General features: G+C 35.5%; 1 protein-coding gene across 1 annotated transcript; it reads right to left on the bottom strand.

Moving 5' to 3' along the window:
- Positions 1-21,475: 21,475 nt before the first annotated feature.
- Positions 21,476-24,080, bottom strand: LOC106709991 (zinc finger protein basonuclin-2). The gene has a single exon (XM_014501922.2). It carries the CDS (start codon positions 23,982-23,984, stop codon positions 21,894-21,896), a length of 2,091 nt encoding a protein of 696 aa, XP_014357408.2. The 5' UTR covers positions 23,985-24,080; the 3' UTR covers positions 21,476-21,893.
- Between the last annotated feature and the right edge of the window lie 2,255 nt (positions 24,081-26,335).

Here is a 26,335-nt window from a genome sequence, read left to right as displayed (position 1 = left end):
CACATATAAATACATTTTAACACATACTATATTTTTTTAAAGTTTTTAAGAACAAAATTGGTTTATGATTTGATCGTGCTTTTAACTTAACCAAGATTCGCATTTTTTTTTTACGTCTAATAATAAGAATTAAGTGAACACATGCCATTAGGCTAATGCAGCTACGTCCAATGTCACCGCAATTTGGACAAATCGAATGTCTAGCAATCAGTTGACAGGCGTGAAGGCTGCTCCGCTGCACGACTGGTGACGTCACAGGTCGTGATTACCCGCGATTGTCATCAACATATAGGGCTGCCACCATCCATGTTCTTCAGAGCTTTGTTACAGAATCATATTAGAGTGTTGTTTAACCAAGTTATGAATTTTATAATGGCAGACACATCTTTTTCTTGTGGGAAAAGAGTGGAAACGGAAAGGGGACTAAATTTAGGGCTCTGGCGCGCACAGACAAAACGAGGAATTGTTTCCACTTTACGCCTGTCTGCTGTGTGGTAATGCATCGAGCGAGTCGGCCCACACGTGCAACTGATATTGTTGTTGCTTGCGTCTACCACAGTTAAAAATCCTTATTTTCCTTACTTAGTTAACTATCTAAAAAAATAATTAACTTACCTCCTTTACTTACCTTTTACGAAAAGTACTTATTGTGTTTAACTTATAGTTTTATATTTCAATAAAAAGCTTTAAATGTATGATGCAAACACAACGACCATTTGAGTCTATATCAATAAATAATCCTTATTTTATTAACCTCTTCAAATTAATTGTCATCAAAGTTTACGACAAATTTAATTCATTGCTGTCAATCGGATAACTTATTATTACTTAGCTTGCAACTTAATTAAACAGTTTTATTGTTAATAAAAACTTTTGACAAAGTACTGAATCAAGTTTTTTTTACTTTAATTAAATTAAAGCAATGATGACTGCGGTAATTATTTCTTCTTAATTTTTGAAATTTTCTTTCCGATTTAATTTTGTAAAGTTAATTTTTACTAACTTTATGATATAATATAATATACATTCGTAAGGTTTAATTATTTTATATTATTTTTAATATACCTACATAATACATAATATTTTGGTTATATTTATTACGAGAAGTCACTTGTATTACTTGTTTGTCATCTCCGAAAATCATAAAATATGTCGAGTCAAATACAACCACCAAATTTTTTATTAGTAAAATTTTATCCTTATTTCATAAGTAGCTTTTGACTCCGTACTCGCGAAATTAATAAAAACCTTTATAGTCTATGCGTTCTTCCAGTCAATGTTCTACATCTATGCCTAATTTCATTAAGATCCATCCATCAATCTAAACTTTCGTATTTATAATATTAGTACGATAATCTTTACGACTATATTATATTACTAAGAACGTATATCAAAGCCCTGAGTAATGATGTTGACTGTGGCCTTGGAACAGAAGTCACGACTGTTGACAAAACAACACCAAATTTGCTTCATTTTAGCGGATAACCGTAACCGTGGAAATAGCGTTAATCAGCGAGATGATGTATAGAATGTGGCACATTTTATAAGCGGTAGCGGGTTAATTAAATAACACTTTTGGTGGGAAAGTACTATAGTACAAAGTGATATAAAAGCAATGCATGACGGAGAAAAGCAGGAGATGTTTGGCATACTAGTCTTATTATAATTCTTTTGTGTACATAAGAATATTCAATACGAAATATGTATGCAAACAATAAATTAATTTATTAAAAGAATAAAAAACTAAGTAGACTATGTGTTCTTCCAAACTATCTTATATGTCTATACCAAATTTCAGCGAGATCCTTGCAGCCGTTCTGGAGATATCTTCAAACAAACATACTTCCATCCATCCATACATATATTCAAACATTGGCATTTATAATATTTATTAGTAAGATTTGCTGCCAATTAGTAATATTTCTAAGGATTGATTTCAAAAAAAATATTTTACAAGCAAAAATATAAAAATTCGAGTTAATCTCTTAACTTGGACCACTTCAAAATATCTCGAATGAACATACCACTCATAGTATTGGATTACGTGCATTTTCTATGCAAATGTGGATTATTTTAATTGGAATGGCATTTGCCTACATGTGTTATAAAAGGAATAGTAGTTTTACTACATATTTTTTATTCAAACCTCTTTCATTAATTACAAGTAATAAACCATGCGCTAATTATTAAGTTTGAGAACGTGATTTATGTCCATTATCGTTTGAAAAAGATGGTATTATCCGTGTCAAGTTTTTTGGTGACTCAAACTAAGCAGCGTAGTGCTCTTCCCGCACGTCTCTTTACGCCTTATACTTAAAGTTGTGTTCTGCGCAGCAACTCGTGGGTTGTTCTGAGCCGAACTCGAGATAAAATAAAATGATTAACAATTCGTCACAGACGTGGTTTTCTAACACCATATTGGTTGCGGATATGACAATTTTTTTATACTGGAATCTCTTATTAACATTTAATTGACCTCAGGTGTACAATACATCACTGCATTTGCATAAATATCTTTGACTCGTCCATAATGTCGTGGAAATTCTTTATAATTGTACGTTATATAATTTCCTGTCTCTATTGTAACTAATTTATTTATTTATTTATTTATTTCACTGATCATACAATTTTAAGAAGCGAGAGAGTTGTGTCAGGACCGCGCCAAATAGTTATCTCTGCCTACCCCTCTGGGTTACGGGTTTGAGTTACGTTCAAAGCTTTAATATAATTTTAATATGCAATCAAATAGAATCAAACACTATATCAATAAATAAATAATTTTAGCAACCGTATTGTTAAGCTTTGTATTATGAGTATTGTAAATTAAAAAGTGTTTGATTTATAACCTATAAAATTGGATTTGTTATCTTGATCTGGCTTGTATCAGAACCAGTTGATCTGAGGCCACATCAGGTGAAAAAGTAATACATTACATGTGTCGTAGGCTATAAAAAAAACTAGTGTCGGCTACTGTGGGAACTGGGTCGGGACAGGCTTGATTTTGTTGTGACACGGACGCGCAGGCGCCGGCCATAGCGACAATAACGTATGGTGCAAGTTATAAACTTAAACTTTCGAAGATTAATTAATTATTTATTAACTTCTAATAAAATAAATTTGATAGTTATACTGTGATATCTCACAGTTAAACCACTAAAGCCAACATTTATCTCAAAGATCAGCCTTATTTTTAGTTTTAATCATAAAAGTTGATAAAGGCTCGGCACTAGAAATATGTCCTTATCAAAAAATTTAAACAATTAACTTATGAGATACCTTTACAACCAAAATAAGATTATTTTAATTTAAGGTATATTTCCATGTCCTTTACCCTTCTTCGTTAATTTTTTTTTCTCTCTTTTGTAACGAAGGTGGGAACTATTCTGCTATTTACCATCATTATTCATTAACTGAAAAATATTAAATGTAATTGTAATATTAATTGTATTTAAGAATAGAATTATCCGCTTCATCTTATGCCTTGTCATTGTCGGCAACGTTTGACATATCACAAGTAATTAGAAAGAAGCCTCCTATCCGGATTTAATACGTGACTCAATATTGAGAGGAGGTTAGTTTAATGATTGGTAGATGGCGGCATTGAAGACAATCGCTTTGAGATTGAATCCGTTCCCTTAGTTAACGCACGAGTTTAACAAATCGGCGCCAGATAGATTGGATAAATCTTGATACTTATAATCTTATAATGCTAATAGTATTTTTTACAATGACTGTAAAATGATAGTAAGATAGTAAGTAAGAGTGATGAAGTAAAATTATGGCCATGGAAATGAAGTTAGCGCTTCTTTAAATGTGTGTATAGCCTAAAATTAAAGTATAATAAAACAAGAAACTGACCTTACTCCAATATAATTCTTGATTACTAATAGTACATTATCATTTCAAGAAGCTTCTGTTTATTATTTAAGTCGCTGTAAAAAAATTCTATGCATAACAAGAAAATTCATCTTCTCTGTTTGTCCACAAAACTTTCGTTTCTACTAAAGAGCTGGTAGATGTAAGTCTGCTATGCTCTCTACTACATTAAAAAGTGTAGCAATACATCAGTTTAAGGAATAAAAAAAAATGAGTGCTTCATAATAATCATCCATACATTCATCCATTCAGCCTCGTTATGCCCACTGCTGGGCATAGGCCTCCTCCAAAGATCGCCAAGATGATCGGTCCTGTGCAGCCGCATCCAGGATACTCTAGCAACTTTGACCAGATCATCGGTCCATCTTGCTTAATAATAATACTATGGGGGGTGCTTAATAATAATACTAACATTTATTTCTTTGAATTAATCCAAAGTGTAAGATGAATAACAAAAACTGAGCAAACAGAATGACAGAATATTCTTTTGTGTTACAAAAAAAATCCACTCCGTAGCGTTATTAAAACGAAACGAAAACTATTCAATATCAGAAATGAGATCAAGATTGAATACAAAAAAGAAAACAAGGTGAGATGTCATTAATGTAATTGTTTTTTGTGTTCAAAATGTCGTACGGATACTATCATACGATTCGGTTGTATAGTCTCACAAAGTTATCTGACCCGGTGAGAGAGGCGCTATTATCATAGTTAGCTTAGTTAGTTGCCCTAAAATGTTTGAAATCTACAAGCATATACAAAGACATAAGACAAAACATGGCGAGACGGGTTCAGAAACAAAGATCTTGTAGCACATTTTTCACATTTGAGCACTGATGACATATTGTAATGAGGGGAAAAACTGAAAGCTCTAAGTAGATGGCGCCGGTAGATCTGCCATCTGTCAATGTTTTTATGCGTCATTCTCCTGCTTTTTTAATAAAAATTAAACATGCATTCCCTACTGACTGTCGGAATTAAAAAAGAGCTCCGAAGCCGAAATGCATCCACAGCTGGAAATAAAACCTATTTATGGTTGTAAATAACTTATGAATATAATCTTTAAAAATTCCTTATTTATTGAGTGGAATTTGACGTATTCCCTGGCTAAGACTACAGTCCACAAAGTACTTTGTATATAAAGTAAAGAGTTTTTCTATATCCAATTGACTATGTGTAAAACTGTGTATGTGTGACTATCATGTGATCGTAAGACATCGTTTTGTTATTTCTAAGAAAATTTACTGGAAAACCTATTATTGGCCTTGCTTTGTTTTATATGTACTGGATGTAATTTTTGTATCTAATACGCTGTTGGTTTTCTTCTTAAATAAATAAAAAAAAAAAAAATATCTATGGTACATTTAGTGCTACAGCAACTCTTGATCATCTGACAGCTATAGTGAGTAAAAGGCAATATTACTCTCCATTTAGTTTTACTTCTGTCCACTGGGTCAAATGAGTTGGTCAGGTTGTACATTTTCCAGCTATACACCGTGTTGACTTTTGTACATATAGCTCGGTGGTTGCAGCAAGCGGTTTAAACACGGCGAGGCACCGTGTCGTCTGTAATGGTCTGAGAAGTGAACATAATGGGGTTCCCCGCTGACCGCATCACGTTAGATTGATAGGCGATACGAAAGTCGCTTTATTGTGCGTCGTTTGAACTTTTTATATTGATGTCAATGTTAGCGAGAATTGTCTTAATTTATTTTTAACAATACTTCGTTTGAACTATATTTATGCTAATAAACAATCGCTTATTAATGATGTGATAAAGTCTTGTACATTTACGATTGACGGTTTATCATTGTTATTTATTCGTTCAATTTACAATTTGTCATTAGTTTCGAAGGTAGCTTATGCACACGGGTATATTACAGGCTACTTTTTTGTTTATTCTGTGCTAAGTCGAGCTATATATATAAACTCCAACTTAAATAGTGTTATTTGTAAATTCTAACTTTATCTACAAACTTGAATAAAATACCTATAGATATTTGTAAACACTTTATTGGTGTTATTTTAACAATAAAAATGTTAATGATAAGTAAAACTGTCTTCCCACAGTACAGTCGGCGGCATTGAAAATAATCGCCGGTTATTTTTTATATCCAAATCCTAAGGTGCAACGTATGTAGCTGTTAAATTAGCAACAAGGCCGCGACTGCAAAACCAAAGGTCATAGGTTATTTATTTGATTGATAACTCATAGACATTGGAAGCGTTCTCACACTTCGAGTCCTTTGGTTGTTTGAAATTCGAAACGCAGTTTTACACGTATTGTAATATAAGTTGATAGTTTTCTTGCGAAATTAATCGGTTTAAATAATATCGTAAACAAGATAGCTTCGCTAGAAATAATGTTAGTATTTTATTATCCATTTTTATAACGAAAGTAACGTTTGATATTAAAGTTAACATTGTAAATTTTTGTCATAAAGATTGACGTAACTTGTATAGTTTTTTTCCTTCATAGACTTTTGCTATAAAAATTAGATGTTATATTTAGTACCTATGTAGATTTAAATTCTTATTTGTACGAAAAAAACTATTTAAATATACAAATAATAAAGTCTTGTTAGAGCCGCGGAAGACTAAATTTCGATTCATATTTAACACATATCTTTGAATGAACTGAATACTTGGCTGTAGAACTTTTATCATTAAGAGCTTGTGAATAGAGTTACAAATTCTTTAACAGTACCAAGATGGTTCGGTCTCGGATTTTCGTGTAAGTCATTTGTCAAGTATAGAGTTCAAAGGGTGTGATTCGTCTTATGTTAATCAAACTATGGACAGATGTGAGGATGATCAATTATAGTCAAGTACGTCTCATACAAGCGTCCACTTCAACTGTCTATCAATATGTAAAGTAAAAACTAGAAATAGTATTGATGAAGTACGTAATAAGTTGGTATTTTGTATTGAAATTTTAAGAAATAAAATGTAAACAAAAAGCTGAAATAAGTGATCATAATCTCATGTTTTTACCACATGTCTATACTTGTATGATATCTGGGACGCAGTAGTGCTCCCTTCGAGGTGAATAAAATGTTTAATGGAAGAGGACATTATCAAGGAAGTAATGCAACAATAAGAATTGGGAAACATTTCCAGATATTTTCGTAAGTCTAGAACGAAAAAAAGAAAAAGCATGCTTTGGCTTGAAGGAAAAGGGTGGGAAGGGAAAGAGTTCCAAAATCAGGCCTCCGGCACCACACTTATCAGACGGTCTCATCAGACTTAATTGGCAGTTGAAAAAGTACAAATCAATTAGCCGTTTAAAGACAATGACTCCGGTAAATTGGAGTCGCACGTTTCTAAATAATTGATAGGAAGCCATTACGTCCTAATTGACAGGCAATAAAGGAATGGAACGTATTAACTCATTCTCTAAGCTCTAAACTATGTAAAACGTGACGACAGCGCATGATATCAATTAGAAATCACATCCGAGTCATGAACAGATCGCGGTATGCGCAATTAGCCACCTGACCACCTCGTACTTTGTTATACATGTTTATTATAATGTGAACTTGTACAGTTTTAGTAATGATTTGTTTTCGTACACAAATAGGAGATTCTCTAATGTTTAAATGATAGATATTTAAAAAAATGTCTTCTTTATAAATCAAATTAATTTTTTTTTTTTCAATTTTTTTCTTATAAATCTGTGACATTTTTCTTAAATATTTTCAAAGATTTTTAATAAAAATATAAATTACACTATCATTAAATTTACAAATGGGAACGTTTAGGCGAATGGATGGATATGAGATGGTATCTTCAGAACGGCTGCTTGGATCTGGATGAAATTTGGTATAAATAAAGAAATCCGTCCGAAATGCAGGCGCTGCTAATTTTTTTTTAATTTCTCGCGGACGGAGTCACAGGCGAAAGCTAGTTCAGAATAAATATAGCTTTACGCAGAATTAGTAAAACGTCAAACAAGTTAAAACCGACGTTATGTAAATTACTTAATGACAGCGTACAAGGTGTTGACGTTGTAAATGCACGCCATCTATCGTAAGTTGTAATCATAGAAAACTTAGTAACTTAATCATTTATTGATTTCTAATGAATATCAATGATTACCTAGGATAATAATTTTATATGTATAAAGTTTTTATGCAGTACCTATTTTATGCAAGGATATGATTTTTTAGTCAATATTTCTTTGCTACTACTTCTTTAGTACTATTTCAAGTAAACTCTAGACTAGTGCTATATGGTTCATAACAAAATTTGATTGTCGGGATTCGAAACCCCATCACGTGATCGGATGTTCGTACCTTTACGCGTTAGACTATTGGTGCTTAATTTGAAAATCTTTAAGAGTGGAAATTTGCAAAACTAATCGCTGGTTTCTGAGATCATAATGAATATTATTATCTCTATTTTATCAAAGTTAATGACGATATGTTTTCTAAGGGATTTTGGTCTCAGAAACCAACGATAAGTCTGTTTAGAAGGGTATTTTGTTATGTAGATTTCCGAATTAATTAATTTAAAAATGTTATCTCATTAATTCTTTCCACAATAGTCTGATGACTTTAGACAGAAGAGAAGCTGCAAGTAGGCCATGCTATAAATAATAATAAATACGCAATAAAACGTGCAATCAATAATCTAAAGAATTCCCATTCATACGTATTGCATTCGCTGTAATTGTAGATGTGAACAGTAATTACTGCAAGTTAGTCATTAGTTTCGTGATTTTAGTCATGTCGGGATGACGTCGGCGCGCCGCGGCTTGACCCGATCGTGTGATAATCTGTGAAGAGTCGTGAACCTCCGATAGCGATACTTTTGCCTGGATACCTGATTGTATTGTGACTAATCGGTTGCGCGTTTCCATTGAATTACAAATATAGTAACGGTAAGCTAGTAGCACCGGTAGTAGAAAAATTGAGAAGTAAAAGGTTAGCGTGGTATGGGCATGATATGAGGAAGGAAGAGTTGCATGTGGCAAACAAAGCGTTAAGTATGAGTGTGGAGCGGTACACTGGTAGAGGTAGGCCTAGGAAGAGATGGATGAATTGCATGAAAGGTGACATGATCAAGAAGGGGTGACAATGGAGATGACGGTAGACAGATTGATTTGGAGGACGGAAACCTGGTGCACCGACCCTACGTAAGTGGGACAAGGTCAAGGAGATGTATGTATGTAAGCTAGTAGAATTAAATGTGGGATAAGATGCTAGGATACATTGTGTTTGCATGAATTATTTTAAATACCTACTATCAAGAATGCGAAAGAATAGAGATAATTGTCTAGTTTAGTATCTCGTGGTGTTCTGTATTTTCTTGCAAACAAAGTTTGTAAACTCAATCATATTTTTGTAACAACAAAGTCTTTTAATTACTGTTACATTGAAAGTTTTAATTAACATCGTTAACTTATGACGTATCAGAATGGATACTTTTATGAAGCACGGTGAGACTGAGCATCTCTGAGCGCAGACGCGCTGTCCTGCCGGTTCTGCGTTGCCTGTCACACGCATAGCAATTACGCGCCGCAACTGTGACACAAGGCTTAATACCCCTTATACTACACACATCAGTCATGTCGCAATGGATATTTCACGGTTATTTGCTCATGATATGAGCGACGATTGTTGAAATTTTATGATAAAAGTTTTTCCCATATTTTATAAACAAGCTGACTGACGAGAAAACAAACGCCACATCACCTATGATAACGTTGTTTTAGTCATTTTCAATCTAAACCAATTCTAAATTCACACGAATATATGTTATCTTTTTAAATCAAAATCGACACAATATCACTTAGATGTTATTGTCGTAGATTTGTCTAAAGCTAGAGTATTTGTTGTACAACATTTAAAAAAAATAAAAAAATCCAAATTCACGTAATTACTTTATAGAATTTCGCAAAAGCGGTCATGATGTTATTTTCATATAAGTATAAATTCCTGACTTTATTCAACAACAAACTTAATAAGCTGTCATGATTGTAATTACAACATGTTTACAACAGTGACATCAGATTTATTCCGATTATCGTGTTATAATTCAAATAATAATGACGTTGAATTAAATTATAATATATATAGCTTTAATTCTGAATATAATGTTAATTGCTTATAGATATTTTGAATAGCAACAGGCCAAGAAACAAATCCGTGATTATTAATATATGACTTAACTGATTTGAGATGAACCCGACATACCTTCAATGCCAAAATTAAAATATGGTCAAACATCTGACTAATATTTTATTTACTTACTAATATTATAAATGCGAATTTATGGATCAATCCATCCAGAGGATTCAAAACGGTTTGGAGATCCAAAACGGTTCAACGGATTTGGATGATATTTGGTATGAATATAGGACATAATCTGGAAGAACACATAGGGTACTAATTAAATTTGTTTTTAATTCCGCGCGGACGGAGTCGCGGGCGACATCTAGTAATTAATAGAATGTCAAATGATGTTATAGTGGGCAAGGGCCTAACTATAGCGTCCTCAGAAAATTCTTCCAAAATTTAAAGAAAATCTGAACGGTGGTCTAAGAACGTACATATAATCGAGGTGATAATAAAACAAACATTGATTTTTAATATAGGTAGGAAAATGATCACTTGAACATCTACATTTTACAAGAAAATTAAACTCCTCGTAGTAGTGGCAACAAAAACAATTTTTTAATGTTGGTAAAATAGACTATATAAATAAAAGGGTTAGTTCAGATGTGGCAGAATAAATCAATGTCGGACAACTCCCCTATATCTCGCGTCACTGAATAAAATACGTGTCTTTGAAATATCTTCGTATTATCACAATCCATTGCGGCTTCCCTATTCTTTATACAGTAGGTTACACAGCACGCAACACAGAGCATTACCGCCTTTTTAAATCATAGACATTCTGACGTCATACAGAACTTTTCTATTTTTATAAGCTTTCGTAATAATTAAATTATTTTATATTTTAATATGAATAAGCCATTTAATATTAAATAATAAATCAAGAATTCATAGTATAGTTATAATAGATTGTAACGGCATCAAAAGGACCAACAATACTCAGTCGTAATCAACGATAGTCTTAATAATTGGGTTCTAAGTTTTAGTTGATAAGGGATAATATCGCTTCAACCTACTGCGTAGTAAACTACTCTATCTACATAAATCCAAAAAAAAACACAGATACTTGAGTCATAGTGATAAACAAGGTGAAAATAACAAAAGCTAATCTAGATGCTTTAGATTTTTTAAATAGAAACACCCTGTATCTTACACGGACACTATGTCAAATAGGTATTACTGGACAGAAACAAAAAGTGTTAAATCTTCAGTGTCCGCGATTACAGACGGACGGGCGGACGCATAAATTATGTATGGACCGGCCAGGATGCATATCTGATTCACCCCTAGCTTACCCTTGGATGGAAATTGATCCAAACTTTGATTACTTAAAGTTTACCAATGTACTAAGTAATACAGTTGTATCTTCAGAACTAAAAAATATAGTTACAATTAAATTCTTTATTACCGGGAAGTAACCAGTCTTCATAAAATATATTTATTTAAGTTGTCTACATTGTCTAAAAGATAATGACTTAACAAATAAAAACTGATACATTTAAGATGACTATTATTTTTCCTGACACTGTACCAGACAGACTTATTGTTAAATTAGCTGGCGTCTGCGACCCTGTCCGCGCGAAATTAAAAAGAACATAATAAATAGCCTATGTATTCTTCCAGATTATGTTCTACATCTGTGCCAAATTTCATCAAGATCCATTGAACCGTTCCGAAGATACCTTCAAACAAACATCCATCCATCTAAACATTCGGATTTGCAATATTAGTAAGATTAATAAATTCATAAAATCTGTCTCTTTCATTATAATAACGCATTCTATTAACGTAACCCATAGCCATAGCGTAAAATAACAAGACTCGACCGCGGACATTATTTCTCCAATACCAACGTGTCAATAAATTCTTCGTATCGTTTGTTCCTCTTGGTTTTCCATTAGACGTTTAAAAATAGTTTATAAATACAACGGGCGTGTGTCGGTCGAGTGCGTCACTATAGCTTCCAAGACATCTTCATTTTACTAAACCAAAAAACGTTTTATGGAACATGATAAAAATATATAGACAAGTAATGCATCAATGTTTTCACTAGTTAAGGCCAATGCAACATTGAATATTGTAAACTTATGTGTACAATAATAAAGACTTTCATTTATTTTTCATTTTCATCCAAACTTATTTCTTTCATAATTGTTAGTTTTTTTGTTACATATTTTAATTGTGACTGTACCTTAAAGACATTTATGATATTCGCAACTTACAATTTTTAGTTTTCTGAATAAAATTTATATTTTAGTTTGTGCTCTTGTGCTTGTAGAAGCAAAAGCAAATTAAATGAAAGTCAATCGTATCAGAAGAAACGATGAAGAAAGCTGTTTTATACATAATCCAGATCATAATGTTGTTCCATCATATTTTTATAGGTAGCTGCCAATTTTTATAATGTTAAAAATGTATAGAATATTTAAGGGGTCGAGTGGCGACGCCGCCGCGGCCGTCACGTATCGCCACGCGCCGCACTTGGCGCGCGCTCAAATTGATATTGGATTTATTTTCAATTTTAACGCGCCCTCCTTAACGGCACAGACTAACGTACGATATCACACACATCGTTATTTTTAACATATGTAGATGTTTTTTTTTTTTTAGATATTTATTTCTACGATTCCTCTGGTATTGCAGATGTCCATGGGCGTCGATGAACACCTTGGTGTTCCCGCTGCTCGTTTGCCCCCTTTTCTTATAAATAAAATATAATAACAAATGATACAATACTACGATCTTATTCATTATAATAAAAATGAAGTAAAGTTAAATTGAATTTTCCATATGTAGAATTGTTGAACGCTATTTGCTGACGTCAAAGCTAGCACGCTTTTATAAGTGTTGTTTACTGTTATTGTGATTTGCGTAGATTTTATAATAGCAGCTAGACATTTTTATCAATTTATTTATTTTAGTAAAACTTAGTATGTAGATCAATCTACAATAAAAAAAACTAAACAGCTAAAATAAAATTTTCACTATTTACACATTTATTTTAATGAAACTAGACCGCAAGCTCTGTCGGTAGTGTATCTATAAAGTTGACAGTGAACAGGCGCCACCGCGGATACAAACGTCAAAGGCTATTTCAGTCGCGAGTGCGGCGCGCTACACCGCACACCGCAATCCCCCTCCACCTACCTCCTTCTACCTTCCCCCCGCTCCTCTCATTGAACCCACACCATACCTCAACCTTGTCTAGAGGTGGACCTATACGTCACCCATTGATTATAAACTTTGTCAATCAACAATCGGACTGATAAGATGTGATTGATTAAATTACAAGTTAACTTTCAGTCGGTTACATAATCAAATAAAAAACTGGCTATTCTGTAATCATTAAGAACTGTAGATGTTAATTGGATTGGAGTTACATGGAATGAAGTAACCAATATTTAGCTTAATGCCTTTAACTGATTCGAACCCTTAAACGCCTATTAATTAATAATAATTAAAATTCTAACAACGTAATTTTATGAGCACATTTTATTTTACTAAATAGCGTTAATTTCTTGTATGTGTATACTAAGAGAATATCGAATAAAAATAAAACATTTTTATGTTATGCAAAGTCCATGTGTCCCATCCCTAGTGACGGCATGTCCTATAAACAAGTGGCGAATGTTTTTCTATCGGCTCTGAAACGTCTGCAAGTGCGGCTTCTGGTATAAAGTAAGTACCGCATTCCACTCGCCTCTATCTATCCCAGACAGATTTACTCTGTTATATTTGTAGAATATAATAGGAAAAATAAAATAAAAGAGGAGAAAGAAAAACAAAATACTTAGTCGAATTTAAAACGGCAAGTTTGATTGATCTTCTATAATCATGGATTCTAGAAGATTGAGGGAATATATCAGTTTAGAATTCAAGAATGGATACAAAAAAACATTAGCCTTGGATTTTGGATTAAAATCGGATTTTTTTCTAATATGCATTTTCTGTTAAGAAATTTTGTAGCCAATCATATAAGAAACATTTTTTGAAGATTTAAATAAGAATATAATCGTACCAAAATATTAAAATGATATATTGAAACTTAAAGCTCTCTACATCTAAAGCATTCGTTCATAATCAACCTCCAAATCAACCATTGAAAGCTACCAATTTGAAGAGATCAAAAACAACAGAGTGGATAACTAGCCAACATTAAAGTTAATAACCGCAGAGGATACAAAAAGCGTGACAGAAAAAACGTCAGTCACGAGGCTGGATAGAGATGTTATCGCGGGACCCGAGACAGATCGCGACAGATAGCGCGACAAGTGACTGCCGCTTCTACTCGTAATAGATTGATAGCTCTGCTTCATGTCACTTTTTATGACAACTTTAGAAATTCAACTATTTCTTTTTTCAATTGTCTAAATTGAATTTGAAAACAATTGCATAAATTAATAAAAAAATATTACGGTATCTATTTTCCAAATATAATATTAAAAATATATGGTGTATAGTCTAGGAACACACAGCGTTAAAGCATTTTGTGTTCGAATATGGATCTGCGTGCGGGCGTGCGTGCCTATTTGTATTTTGTAAATGTTGTAAAATGTTGACAGGAATATGAATATGTATTTATAGATTTGTATGAAGTTTGACACGTTCACATTTACTTACATACTAGCTGTCGTCCGCGACTCCATCCGCGCGGAATAAATAAAACTTAATTAGTAGCCCATGTCTTCTTTCAGACTATGTTCTATACCTATGCTAAATTTCATCTAGATGCATTGAGCGGTTTTGGAAAAACCTTCAAACAAACATCCATCTAAACATTCATATTTATAATTTCAGTAAGATGATAAAGACAATATATTTATAATACTTACTTAAAATAAATATTACGAATTGTTAACGAAATTATTAACGACTGTATCTAGCTTAAATTAATTAATTGCCTTGTTTAGATGACCATCCGTGGGTGTCTGAGACCTGTGTAATGACAGGAATGACGGCATGTTTTATACAGAGATTTTGGTCTCAGAAACCAACGGTAAGAGTTAAAGTCTAAGTTTAGAAATCTTTTCCTATACTGTAAAGCTTTCTCCATAATTGATACCGTATATAACATTTGGTACGTAAATTCTTACACTAAAATTTTTCCAAGTACACTGTGAAAATAAGAGTGTTATAAAATGTAGCAATGTCACTTTAAAAAGCCACATTACAGCTGTCGCGTCCAAACAACAGGCAGACAAACCTATTTGTGTTAGGTTATCACTTGTCACATTACCGCTCCCCCGTGAAGCAAATTTTCATGCAAAATTCAACGAAGACCGGCCGAGACAACCACGACAGGCGGAAACGATACTTTTGACGTATGCACCGTCTATTGCGGTTGCGTTATGCGTTTCCTTTTTTAAATCCTATGTCATCTTCACGTAGTGTGAATGTTTTGGCGGGAAAGGAGAATGGTGCGGAAAATTTCAATGTGACAAGGCAGTTTATAGTCCTATTTTTTACAATTCTGTATATTTTTGACCCTACAGAAAATATTGCTAAAATTTACATTGTAGTAAAATTAGTTATTTTATTTAGTTTATTTATTTAAATCCATAGATATGTATTTACTTATTTTCAATATAATACATTTTATAAAAAATAGTATACCACCGGCAGTGGAATCCCATTACTCAAGCAACCAGTGGTCACGTCTGCAAAGACATGAACCTCCTCAATATGCGCGCGGTTTCCAACATAACTGCCTTTTATATTCACTGTCTTATATTTTTATTATATCTATTTCTCAAATTAAAACTTAAAAAAAAACATGATATTTAATAATTTTCACAAAGACGCCGGTGTAGCTACCGTTAGACATTTGAATTAATTTGAATCTTAATTGCCAGTTATAATTTAAATTACATTCATAAATGTTAGTGTTTGTGAATACATAGAACGGAATAATTTATTTTATCTTTGTTTCTTTCAATATCATTTAATTAGTGAGCTTAACCATCTGAACATCTGATGACATTGTCACAAAACGCTGACCTTAAAATAAAATAAAAATATTTATTTAACCTTAAACTTGCCATATTTAAAAAAAAGAAAGTATAGCACATTTTATATTTAAATTGAAAGGCGTATATGATATTTATTTATAATAAAAAAACACAATCTGCAGAGAAATAAATACAGCACATTCAAATAAAAAGCGATACTAGTAAGAAGCTTAAGAGATGATATTACAATAAACGGAAAATGAACACGTAAACCTATCACATTCTAATCCCTTTGTCTGTTAGCAAAATAATGCATGTAAATATACACTGACGCGCCGAGTCTGACGCCGTAAAAAGCGTAACGTGACGGCTGACGTCACAATTGTCTTTGATCACAACACGTGAATTATTCATACCGCTCCCTCGGGATCTCCTAACGCCTGACAGAACCACAACTCGAAGTATAGTTGATATGGCAACACTAAATCTTGTTGTGCTATTAAATTGAAATGTTGAGGGATTAATTATTTTAGGAAGTCTATGGAACTTGTTTCGTCTTAAGTCGACTAAATAAAGCTTCATTGGTTATACATTTGATAGAGAGATATTTCGCTTTCCAATTAAGTTCCAAACTGAACAAATGAATGTTCAGAAAGTTATTACTCCTCTCTCACACCCTTTAATGTAAGTTTCTGAGACCAAAACTCCGTTTGAAACATTTTGTTATCTCTGTTATGTCAAAGAAAAAGACAGGGATGACGATGTTTTTAATAGGGAGATTTTGGCCTCAGAAACCAACGGTTAGTCTATTAAATTGTTTTCGTAGCATCTGTAAATACATAATATACAGTCGGATTAAGACAAGGAGATGATGGTGATGATTTGTAACTACGAGTTAATATGTCGAAGATAAATAAAATCAAACAATCGTACACAAAACGATTATTAATTATTAGAATATTAAATTAAAAAAAAAGAACGCTAAAAATCATTTAAATTTTTACGAATTCATCAAAGAGTTTTATGCAAATAAACAATGACGTTTTTTTTATTTTTCGATTATAAAATATCAATAGAGAAATTACATCTTAATAATTAATAGCAAGTTAAATAGAAAACGTTGTGCCTCGCGGCGCTGCTTCAGTGTGCTCGAGTCCTTTGAGAATTTTTAAGGAGATTAAAAGAATCATTAGCTATTCTCACTTTGGAGTCGGAAGCGTTTGCAAGAGTTTGCAGGAGACAAGAGATTAAAGCATACCCCAAGGCGAAGACTTGTCTTGAGCCAAGTACTACGTGAATTTATAAGACGTTTAATGCAAACGAAATTCAATAAATAATATATTTTTGTTTAATGTAGAGACATAGGTATTTGTATTTTTTATTAATATGGCAATTTTTATGTATATTCGAAATTAAACGGCCAAAAGGACTAGTATCCAGGCCAGAAAATATTTATAAAAAAAAAATCTAAATTAAAAATTCGGATAACTCTGAGTATGCCATTATACCTTTTCGAATGAATGAAAGCCATATTTGTGGTTATCGTAACATTTTCAATGTTTTAAATAAATTAAAATAAAATAGATCTAGAAACTTTATTAATTGAATGAAGCAAGTAATACCAATAAAAAAAGATAGAAACCTTTAATTAGATGTTAGTTCATTCGATTTTCGTGAACATAGTCGCGTAGAGTTATATTATAATGTTTTAATTGTCTTGTAAACCCTAAGTTAACATGTAACAGAAGGTTAATTAACGTTTGACAAAGTACACAAAGACGCGATGCCTCAGGGTGGTTGGGTCTTAAGATTTAGACGCTGTCGCCAGCTGGGATGTGAAAAATTATAACGCGGTTATTTTTCTAAATCTAAAATGATCATAATATTTTATTAAATTTATTTATAATCTTTCTAATGAATCACTCGTCATTTCGTGATACTTGTATGACCTGTTCTGTTTAGGATATTCAAAACTAAAAAAAAATCAAACTTTGCCGCTACACCTGAAGGCTAAACTTGGTACATTTTGTTATCATAATATGTCGTTTTTTAATTCACAAAAATTAAAAAAAAAACGATTTAAAATGCTCCAGTTATGATTATTAAACAAATTGAATTAATGAACAGGTCTATTTAATCCGGAATCACGAGGCATATCAAATTCGAGGCGCAGTAACGGGGGATTAGAGGAAAGGGACTAACCGCACAGTTTGTCAAACCCTAATTAATAAACTAAACGCTCCCGATTCAGGAATACGTAAACCCGCCCCGGGCCCTGTCTGTCTGTAAGACATTGTTCATAACAATTTAAGCAAGTTATATCTTGAACATACCTATAATAACTTATTGTTATGAAACGAACTTGAAACTTAATGATGGAAGCTTAGTCCAAAACACATTTTGATAGTTAATTCAAAATAAATTACCGACATTTGGATATTGACTCATATAGACCTCATTTTTAACGATGTCTCTGTGATCCTAAACTAGAGAGTATGTAAGATAAACTTAAAGAGTATTGTTTTAAATAATTTAAATAAATATTCGTAATCTCCAACCTCACCGTGGGTGTCTGAGACCAAAATCTCTGTTTAAAATATTTTTATATGAAAAGGTAACAAACGAACAAACGGTCACCAGAATTCGACAAAATAGCGAGGCGATCGTTGCCCATAGACACACGTAAATGCAGATGCGTTGCCTTTCATCAACGGAGGAGGGGACGCACTGAAAGAGGACATTTCCCTTTCCCGTGCATCCCCTCTTCCGCCAAATCCACTTCCCCTTCTCATCCTTTCCTAATAAGAAAAGGTTGGGAAGGGATAGAGGACTAAAATTAGGCCGCCGGCACCACACTCATCAGACGAAACACGGAAATTGCTTCCACTTCACGTCTGTCTTCTGTGTGGTCGTGGTATTTCACCAGCGAGCCGGCCAATTCGTGCAAAAGATGTTGTTGTTGCTGGCATCTACCACTGTAAAATATATTGTTATATCTCTGTTTCTTCAAACTGACAGGCATAACGATATGTTTTACATAGAGATTTTGGTCTAAGAAACCTACGTTTGTAGCAGTTTTTAATCTATTCTCTCTCTGGATACTGTTTTCCAATATCAAGTTGGATTATAAAGTTATAAAATTCCATTGTATATGTATCAAATTAATAAACATTGTTTCTTTTCAAATGCCTCGGGGATTAGTTCGATAAATAATCGGTATTTTGATGTTGATTAACGATCAAAGCTTGTAATCAAAATAAATGCTAAATTAAAAGCCAGCCAAAGACGAAAAACAAATGACTTTTTGAATTCTTCAAGGCGTTTTGTCTATAACAGCGCGTTATTAAATACTTCTTACTAATATTATAAATGCGACGGTTTCAAAGGGCGTTAATTCCATAACGGATAAAATTTGGAACTTAAATTATAGACTGAGAAAGCATTTTTTCAACTTATTACTAAATAACTCCGCATAGAAAAACAAAGTCATTTTTTTATTTATGCAAAAGAAATCGCGGCCAAAAGTTAACCTGAGAATAAAATAACGTTTAATATTACACCTAAAATTCGATGGCATAATGTTATAGTAATTTTTTACATGACCTCGGAGTGGGAAGTAAGAATTAACGTTTCTTACGTCGCCCTGTTATTAAATCATAACAGGTTGGAACCGCAATTAGTTAAGTTCTCACGCCTGGATGACCGGACCGGCACAACGATTTACGAAGCTTTATTTTATACTAGCTTTTACCCGCGACTCCGTCCGGAATATAAAATAGAAAACGGGGTAAAAATTATCCTATGTCCGTTTCCTGGTTCTAAGCTACCTGCGCACCAATTTTCAGTCAAATCGATTCAGCCGTTCTTGAGTTATAAATAGTGTAACTAACACGACTTTCTTTTATATATATAGGTTATTAATATTAACTGTCCATCCTGACGGAGGACAGATGAAAAAAATTTCATTTTAAATAATTCTAAAGCCTATGTTGCTCAGAGTCAATGTATCAATCTAGTGGTGAAAGAATTTTTGTAATCGGTCATGCTATTTTTTAATTGAATCGTTATTTACAAAAATACAAATCCTTGCTCTTAAAAATATTATAGGTAATGTAGATGCATAAAATGACTCTTCAGCTTGAGAGATGTTTTTATTTTTAAATCATAATAGAAGTTTCATATACCACTAGCTGTCGCCCGCGACTCATCCGCGCGGAATTAAACAAAAACTTAATTAGTAGCCTATGTATTCTTTCAGAATATGTTCTACATAAATGCCAAATTTCATCAAGATCCGTTGTGCCGTTCTGGAGATACCTTCAAACAAAAATCCATCCAAACATTCGCATTTATAATATTAGTTAGATGTGACATTTTTATTTGGATATTTAAATATTCATTTGTTAATAATAATAAAAATCTCTGTCGATGAAGTTTTATTTAATGCAAATAAAAACATTTTGTTTATAACGCTACGTGAATATTTATAATTATGTCATTGTATATTAATAATTTTAATTAATTTCGGCCACTGATTGCTGCTACCTATCTTAATATCACATAAATATTCGTCGGCATGTTGTATAGACTTGATAGATACTGATAGTGTAAAAATCGTCAACATATAAGTATTATGAGGTCATTTTAAACAACTTTTATGACTTATCACAAAGATATATATATATGCAACTTTTTTTTATTTTTATTGGAACGAAGTTCCTTATCGCGCGTTGTGAAAGGGGGCTAGACGGAAAAAATTCTTACGAAAAGTTGTCACGACACTTTTTGCTATATCACCATGGCAACGACGTGACAATATATAACGAAAATTCATAGAAATAAAATGTACTTCTTGTGAAGACTTAAGTTTTTTATGCATAGAATAAACATTGGTTCCTTCACTAATTAATTGAAAGGAACTTCGTTCCATCCGGGTGTCCCAACACACCTCTCAAGTTTTTTTTTTACTAGAATCATTATCAGCTCACTATACGTTCCCACTGAGAGGCTCGGTGCCTACTCTAAGTTAGAGGTGACTAGGCCATAGTCAACCACGCTGGCCCTGGATGACTTGGATGTCTTCAAATATATCTTTGAATTTCTTCACTGATATGTGCAGGTATTATGTAAAAGTACTATTTAATTAGATATTTTCTTTCATTTAATCTCTATAAAATATTTGTAATTAGTTTTTCAAACTAGTGGTTCAGATTCAGAGGGGTTTTGACCTGAAGTTATTTTGATCAAGATTTTAAGTGATGGTTATCGCCTCGTTTCGTTTTATGTCATAGGTATTTGAATGAATGTAGACAAAGTATTGGATCTAATAACTAACTGTATAATGTTAACTATAGTTATATTAGTTAGTTAAATATAAACAGTGTAGCGTAAAACTTTAACCAAACGGAGCAAAAAAGACAGATGCGCCGTTCCACTTGAACAAGCTCCCACGAGCCCATGCAGTTAATGTTGTTAGCTATAATTAGGTTATGTTACAATTCGGCACGACTTACCGAGGCGTCCGCGTTGTCGTAAATAAAAAACAATGTTACGTTTTTTCCTCAATGAGTTTATTGCGTCAGAACAATAAATGAAGCTGATCAGTTATAACGCTTACTTTCAACATCGATTACACGAATACTCTACGCGACTCATGTCGCACATCGCCGCCGCGCCGACTCCAGTTAAATTTATAATATTGTATGTCCGTATTGCACTTCGGTTCACAAACACCCGAGCGGTGGCGTCCCTTATAACTTACAGTTCGTGGGATCCGATTACGATATATTTGTCTAAATATCACAAGAAAAAATACAAAACGAAATACTAAATAGAATTAACACAATTAATATTATTAACAATTAAATATACGAGAGTCTATAAGGCGCCGACTGCTTCGAGAAATGAGGTATCACCATGCGGGACGTGGAGGGCGCGGGGGGCGGCCGCGTCACGACACCGGCACGTGGTGCTGGTACAGCTGCTCCTGCCGCTCGCACAGCGACGTCATCTTCTTGTAGGACTCGGTCGTCTCCCGAAAAAGCAGCTTAGCGTCGTCCCGCGGCCTGGCGTGCGCCGCGTCGAGTCGGCCAGGGGAGAGCACCGGCGGCGAGGATGCCGACAAAGGTGACATCGACTCCCGCGCCGACTGCGCGCCGGCGGGGGCGTACAGCCCGCCCGGTTGCGGCGCCCCGTTACCCATCAGGAACGGCCCGGGAAAAAAACCTCGGTCCCTCAACTGCGGCAGGAACCCCGCATGTAATGCGCTTAAATTTCGACTGTAGAACTTCATCGTCTCCGTAACGTAGGCCGGCAGCTGCGGGGACTCGTCGCCGCCGTATCGGAGACTCTCGAGCGTCGACGCGAGACCTTTTATATCTGCGTACAATTTATTGAGGAGTTCCGCGTTGACCTCGAAGGAGGACCTTCGCTGCCGCGAGTCCGGCGGTCCAGTCGATAGCAATCGTCTGTGCAAATCGGCGTTAGAGCTGTGCCTGTCCCTACTTCTTCGAGAAGGGAAAGCGGCATCGCACCCGTTAACGTCGCAGGGGTGAAGCAATTTTAAGTGGTCGTTCCTGTAATGCATGCGCAGCGTGAAGTGATTCTGAAATATTTTGCCGCAAGCCGTGCATCGGTCTGGATTCTCATCGTCGATCGGTATTTCGAGATCATTGAAGTCGGTGCGATCGTCGGCGAGGTCGCTATGAGGCGAGGGCGAACGCGGGCGCGCTAGACGCTCCTCCAACGCCAGCAGGTCGCTACCGCTGTCGCTCGGCGTATACAGGTCGGAGCGCAGCCGCAGCCCCTCGCGCACAACGCTCGGCGCACTCGACTCGTCGTCCGATTCGCTCTCGGCCTTCACTCGCGTCACTGTTTCCGCGTCCACAACCTCCGCACCGTTCTGAAATGGCTCCCATTTTTCTGGCTTTTGTTTCTTGAGCGATAGGGGTTCTTCTTCTGTCCGACTCGAGCCGGGAGTTGAGATGGTTCTAAATAAATCACTATTATATTCCTCGTCGGAAACACTGTACTCTACTGTGTTCTGTGAACACCGCGTGGGGTTGCCGCTCTTTCTCTTTCGTTTATTAGGAACCAGGGTCGATTTGTCATCGCCGACGGTCGGTTCGGTTCGACCGCTAGGTTCCGACTGCACCATCGACTCGGTCTCTTCTCGTCTTTTATTTACAGTCAAGTCCTCGGGTTCGTCGTCATAATTTAACCTGCCCATCACCGGTGACTTAACATCAAGCGTCTCCTCTTCTTGCTTTTCGTTAGAGGTGCGTTCAATATTTTCACTTTGTTTAATACACTCATCCTCTCGAGGTGGAGAAGGCTTAAGAACGTCGAACACATGACGCGAGGCATCCTGTGGTGATGGTATCTTCCTATACATTTTTTCTATTTCACTGAAGTTACGAAGGTCGTCGAGAGGTACTCGAGGAGGCAGCGGTGTGGGTCCCGGCGGGGCGGCGAGCGCGGTCGGTAGCCGAGCGGCCAGCTCGGGCGGCAGCAACGAGGGTGGTGGCAGTGGTAGACGCGCCAGCGCAGGCAACAGCGGGAACGGTTGCGCGGAACGGCCGTCGTGCGCCGATATCTTGCGCCTCACGTGTGGTGAGTGCAACTTGGGATTCGGGTTGGCGCTATGCCTGTTCCTCGAGCGGCGCGAACTGAACATCATGGTGCACCCCTCCACTGTACATTTGTGCATTTCACGCAGATGCACCGCCGAGAAATGAATTTTAAGAGCTCCCTTGTCGCAGAAAGTTTTGAGACAGACATTGCACTGCACTCTCTTCTTGCCGGTGGCGGGGTTGACGAACTGCACGCCGAGGCCGAGCGGCCAGGGCGCGGGCGGCGGGTCGCGGCGCTCCGGCGCGTACTCCGGCGAGCGTGGCTCCTCACGCTCCTCCTCGCGACCGCTGAAGCTGGCTCCTAACTTTCTGAAGTCGAACTGCGGCGCCGGTTGGCTGACGCGCGGCATCATGAAGTAGTCCAGACCGGCGGGCAGGCCGGGGACCGCACCAAACTCTTTGCCTTCCATCACGTCACTGTCATAATATAGCGCGCGGTGCGAAGCGGGTGGCGCGCGACGCGGCCGCCTTGCGACTGAGGACGTGCGACACAGGTGACCGCGCGGGCGGCGCGCGACAAAGGCCGGCGCCGGGACGCGGGGCGCGGGGTGCAGCTAGGGCGCGCGGTGGCGAGCGGGCGGCGGGCGCGGGTCCGGGTGGGAGGAGCGAGCGCTGGGCGGAGCGGATCGATGCGCAGTGGGGACAAGCGACAATTGCCCGCCGCCGCCGGCCGACCGCTGTAAACACAAGAGGACTAAAACATCGCGTTACGTAACTCCACACCGTACTCAGGCCGAGGTGCACACGGCTGCGTCGGTGTCGAGCACCGTGCTAGTGCCGCATTAATGTAACAGACGAACTCCAAACTACACATGCTCGGAGCCATTCGTAGCAGATCTATCTCCATGAATAGAGCTTAAGCACAAAATTAGGACGAAATTAGCTATAGGTACCTACTTTTTGTGTTACCTACATTTGGCAGGCATCATGCATGTTAAACGGTTTCTAAAATATGTCATTTAAAAATTGAAAATATTTTACTAAATAATAATATAATTTTATTCGTAAACGACTAGCGTCTGAAACTTTTAATTAAATCTTATAATTTAATAAAAATCATAGACGAAATACGAACGTACAATCCACGTATACACATTTACATTGCACAATGAAAATCACATTAGGTACTTAGGTAAGCTTTAAAAATTTCACGCTATACTAAAGATGTTTCTATATGGAATAGGTACGGTGGCAAATGAGTAAGCGGTTCACCTGATGGATATTCCATTTTCCTATTCATCACTTTCCCTCCTTTTCTTACCTTATCACATGGGTAGAAAGAAATGGGATACTAGCAGTTCATTGCAGCATCTAAGAGGGATTGTTTAAATCTACAATCAGTGATAGTGCAGTTTTTTAATAGTGAACGAATTTTTCAACAGTGAAACAAGTAGTTCCGGAACCTATTCAATGAAAACAATCAAACAATCAAATCGCTCCTCTTTATAACATTAGTGTATATAAAAAAATGTAGTTAATTATTAGACGACTTAGGAAAAAAACGAACCGAGATTTAAACAACGAAATAACCTCATAACAATTAACGCGAAATTTATGCAGATATTCAAATAGATGTAAAGTTGTTGCTAAACTAAATTGACTCACAAATAGTTCAAAACAACGTTTTCTTGTCGGTTGGACGCACTGCTGTCTTATTTTGCGTGATTTATTAAAACTGTTCTAAAACAAGCTTTCAAGTGCTTCTAACGTTACTACTAACGCCATCTATGAACGGCTTAGGAAAATGAAAAGTTGTAATGTGAAAATTAACACTAACATTTTTTTCATTTATAATTTAATTAATTTTAATAAGATAGGATTTTGTTTCAGTTTTATTTTTTATTTTGCAGAAACTACTTTTTCTTTTTGACCATGTTTTACACATTCGGTACCTATTAACAAGCCATTCAAGTTATGAGAGACTGAGTTTGATTTCTCCAAGGCGTATGACCTAGATTTTCTTTATATTTAGACGAAGTTTTTCCAAGTAGTACCGTCGGCTCTTTATTCACTTTAAGAAAATGCTTGCAAATACATAGGTAATACGAAATGAGTTCAATTGAGCTTTCGTTTTTCAGTAAGTTAATCTAAGTCATCGAATGTACTTTGCTCAAGACAAAATTTTAGTCCTCTTCCCCTTCCTGTCTTTTTCTTTCTTATAAGGAAACGGGTAATGTCCTCTCCCAGTGCATCCCTTACTATGTCGACTAAAGGTAGGGAACGCATTTGCATTTGCAGATGTGTGTAGGCTACAGTCACTTCGCTATTTTGACGAATACAAGTTTCGAATTCTTCAATTCTGTTTGTGCGTTAAAAACAATTGTTTTAAACGTCGTGAATCTATTTGAAATATAGTCTATTTGAAAATGTTCTTTGAAAACACTCTAAAATTTAAACTAACATTAAAACGTTCAAAAACACATTTAAACAACCGCATTTGGAAACGTTTTTCTTCTAAATCAAAGTAAATTATTATCCATATGGCCTCAACCTTACAACCTCAAGTTCGGTCGGATTTATATTGCGTTTGATTCATTTATACGCATCGTTTATGACAAAAGTAAACATTTTAAAAAGCCTAAAACCGCAAACAAATGTTACCGCAACAAAGAGTAACCACTCCACTTGTACGCATCACTTCATTTTGTTTTTTTTTTCTACACAAAAGTGTTTTAATGTAACCACAGTAAACGTACATTGACTACTATCTTTAAAAGGAATGTGATTCTTAACCGTTTGTTAGCTATTAAAGTTTTGTGTA

The sequence above is a fragment of the Papilio machaon genome, chromosome 20 (assembly GCF_912999745.1).
Source record: "Papilio machaon chromosome 20, ilPapMach1.1, whole genome shotgun sequence".
Classification (NCBI taxonomy): Eukaryota; Metazoa; Arthropoda; class Insecta; order Lepidoptera; family Papilionidae; genus Papilio; species Papilio machaon.
Note: the sequence above shows the minus strand (reverse complement) of the source record. Positions and strands in the feature narration are given on the sequence as shown.

Excerpts from the sequence above, each read along its gene's own strand:
- LOC106709991 (XM_014501922.2), bottom strand. The coding sequence starts at position 23,984 with ATGGAAGGCAAAGAGTTTGGTGCGGTCCCCGGCCTGCCCGCCGGTCTG.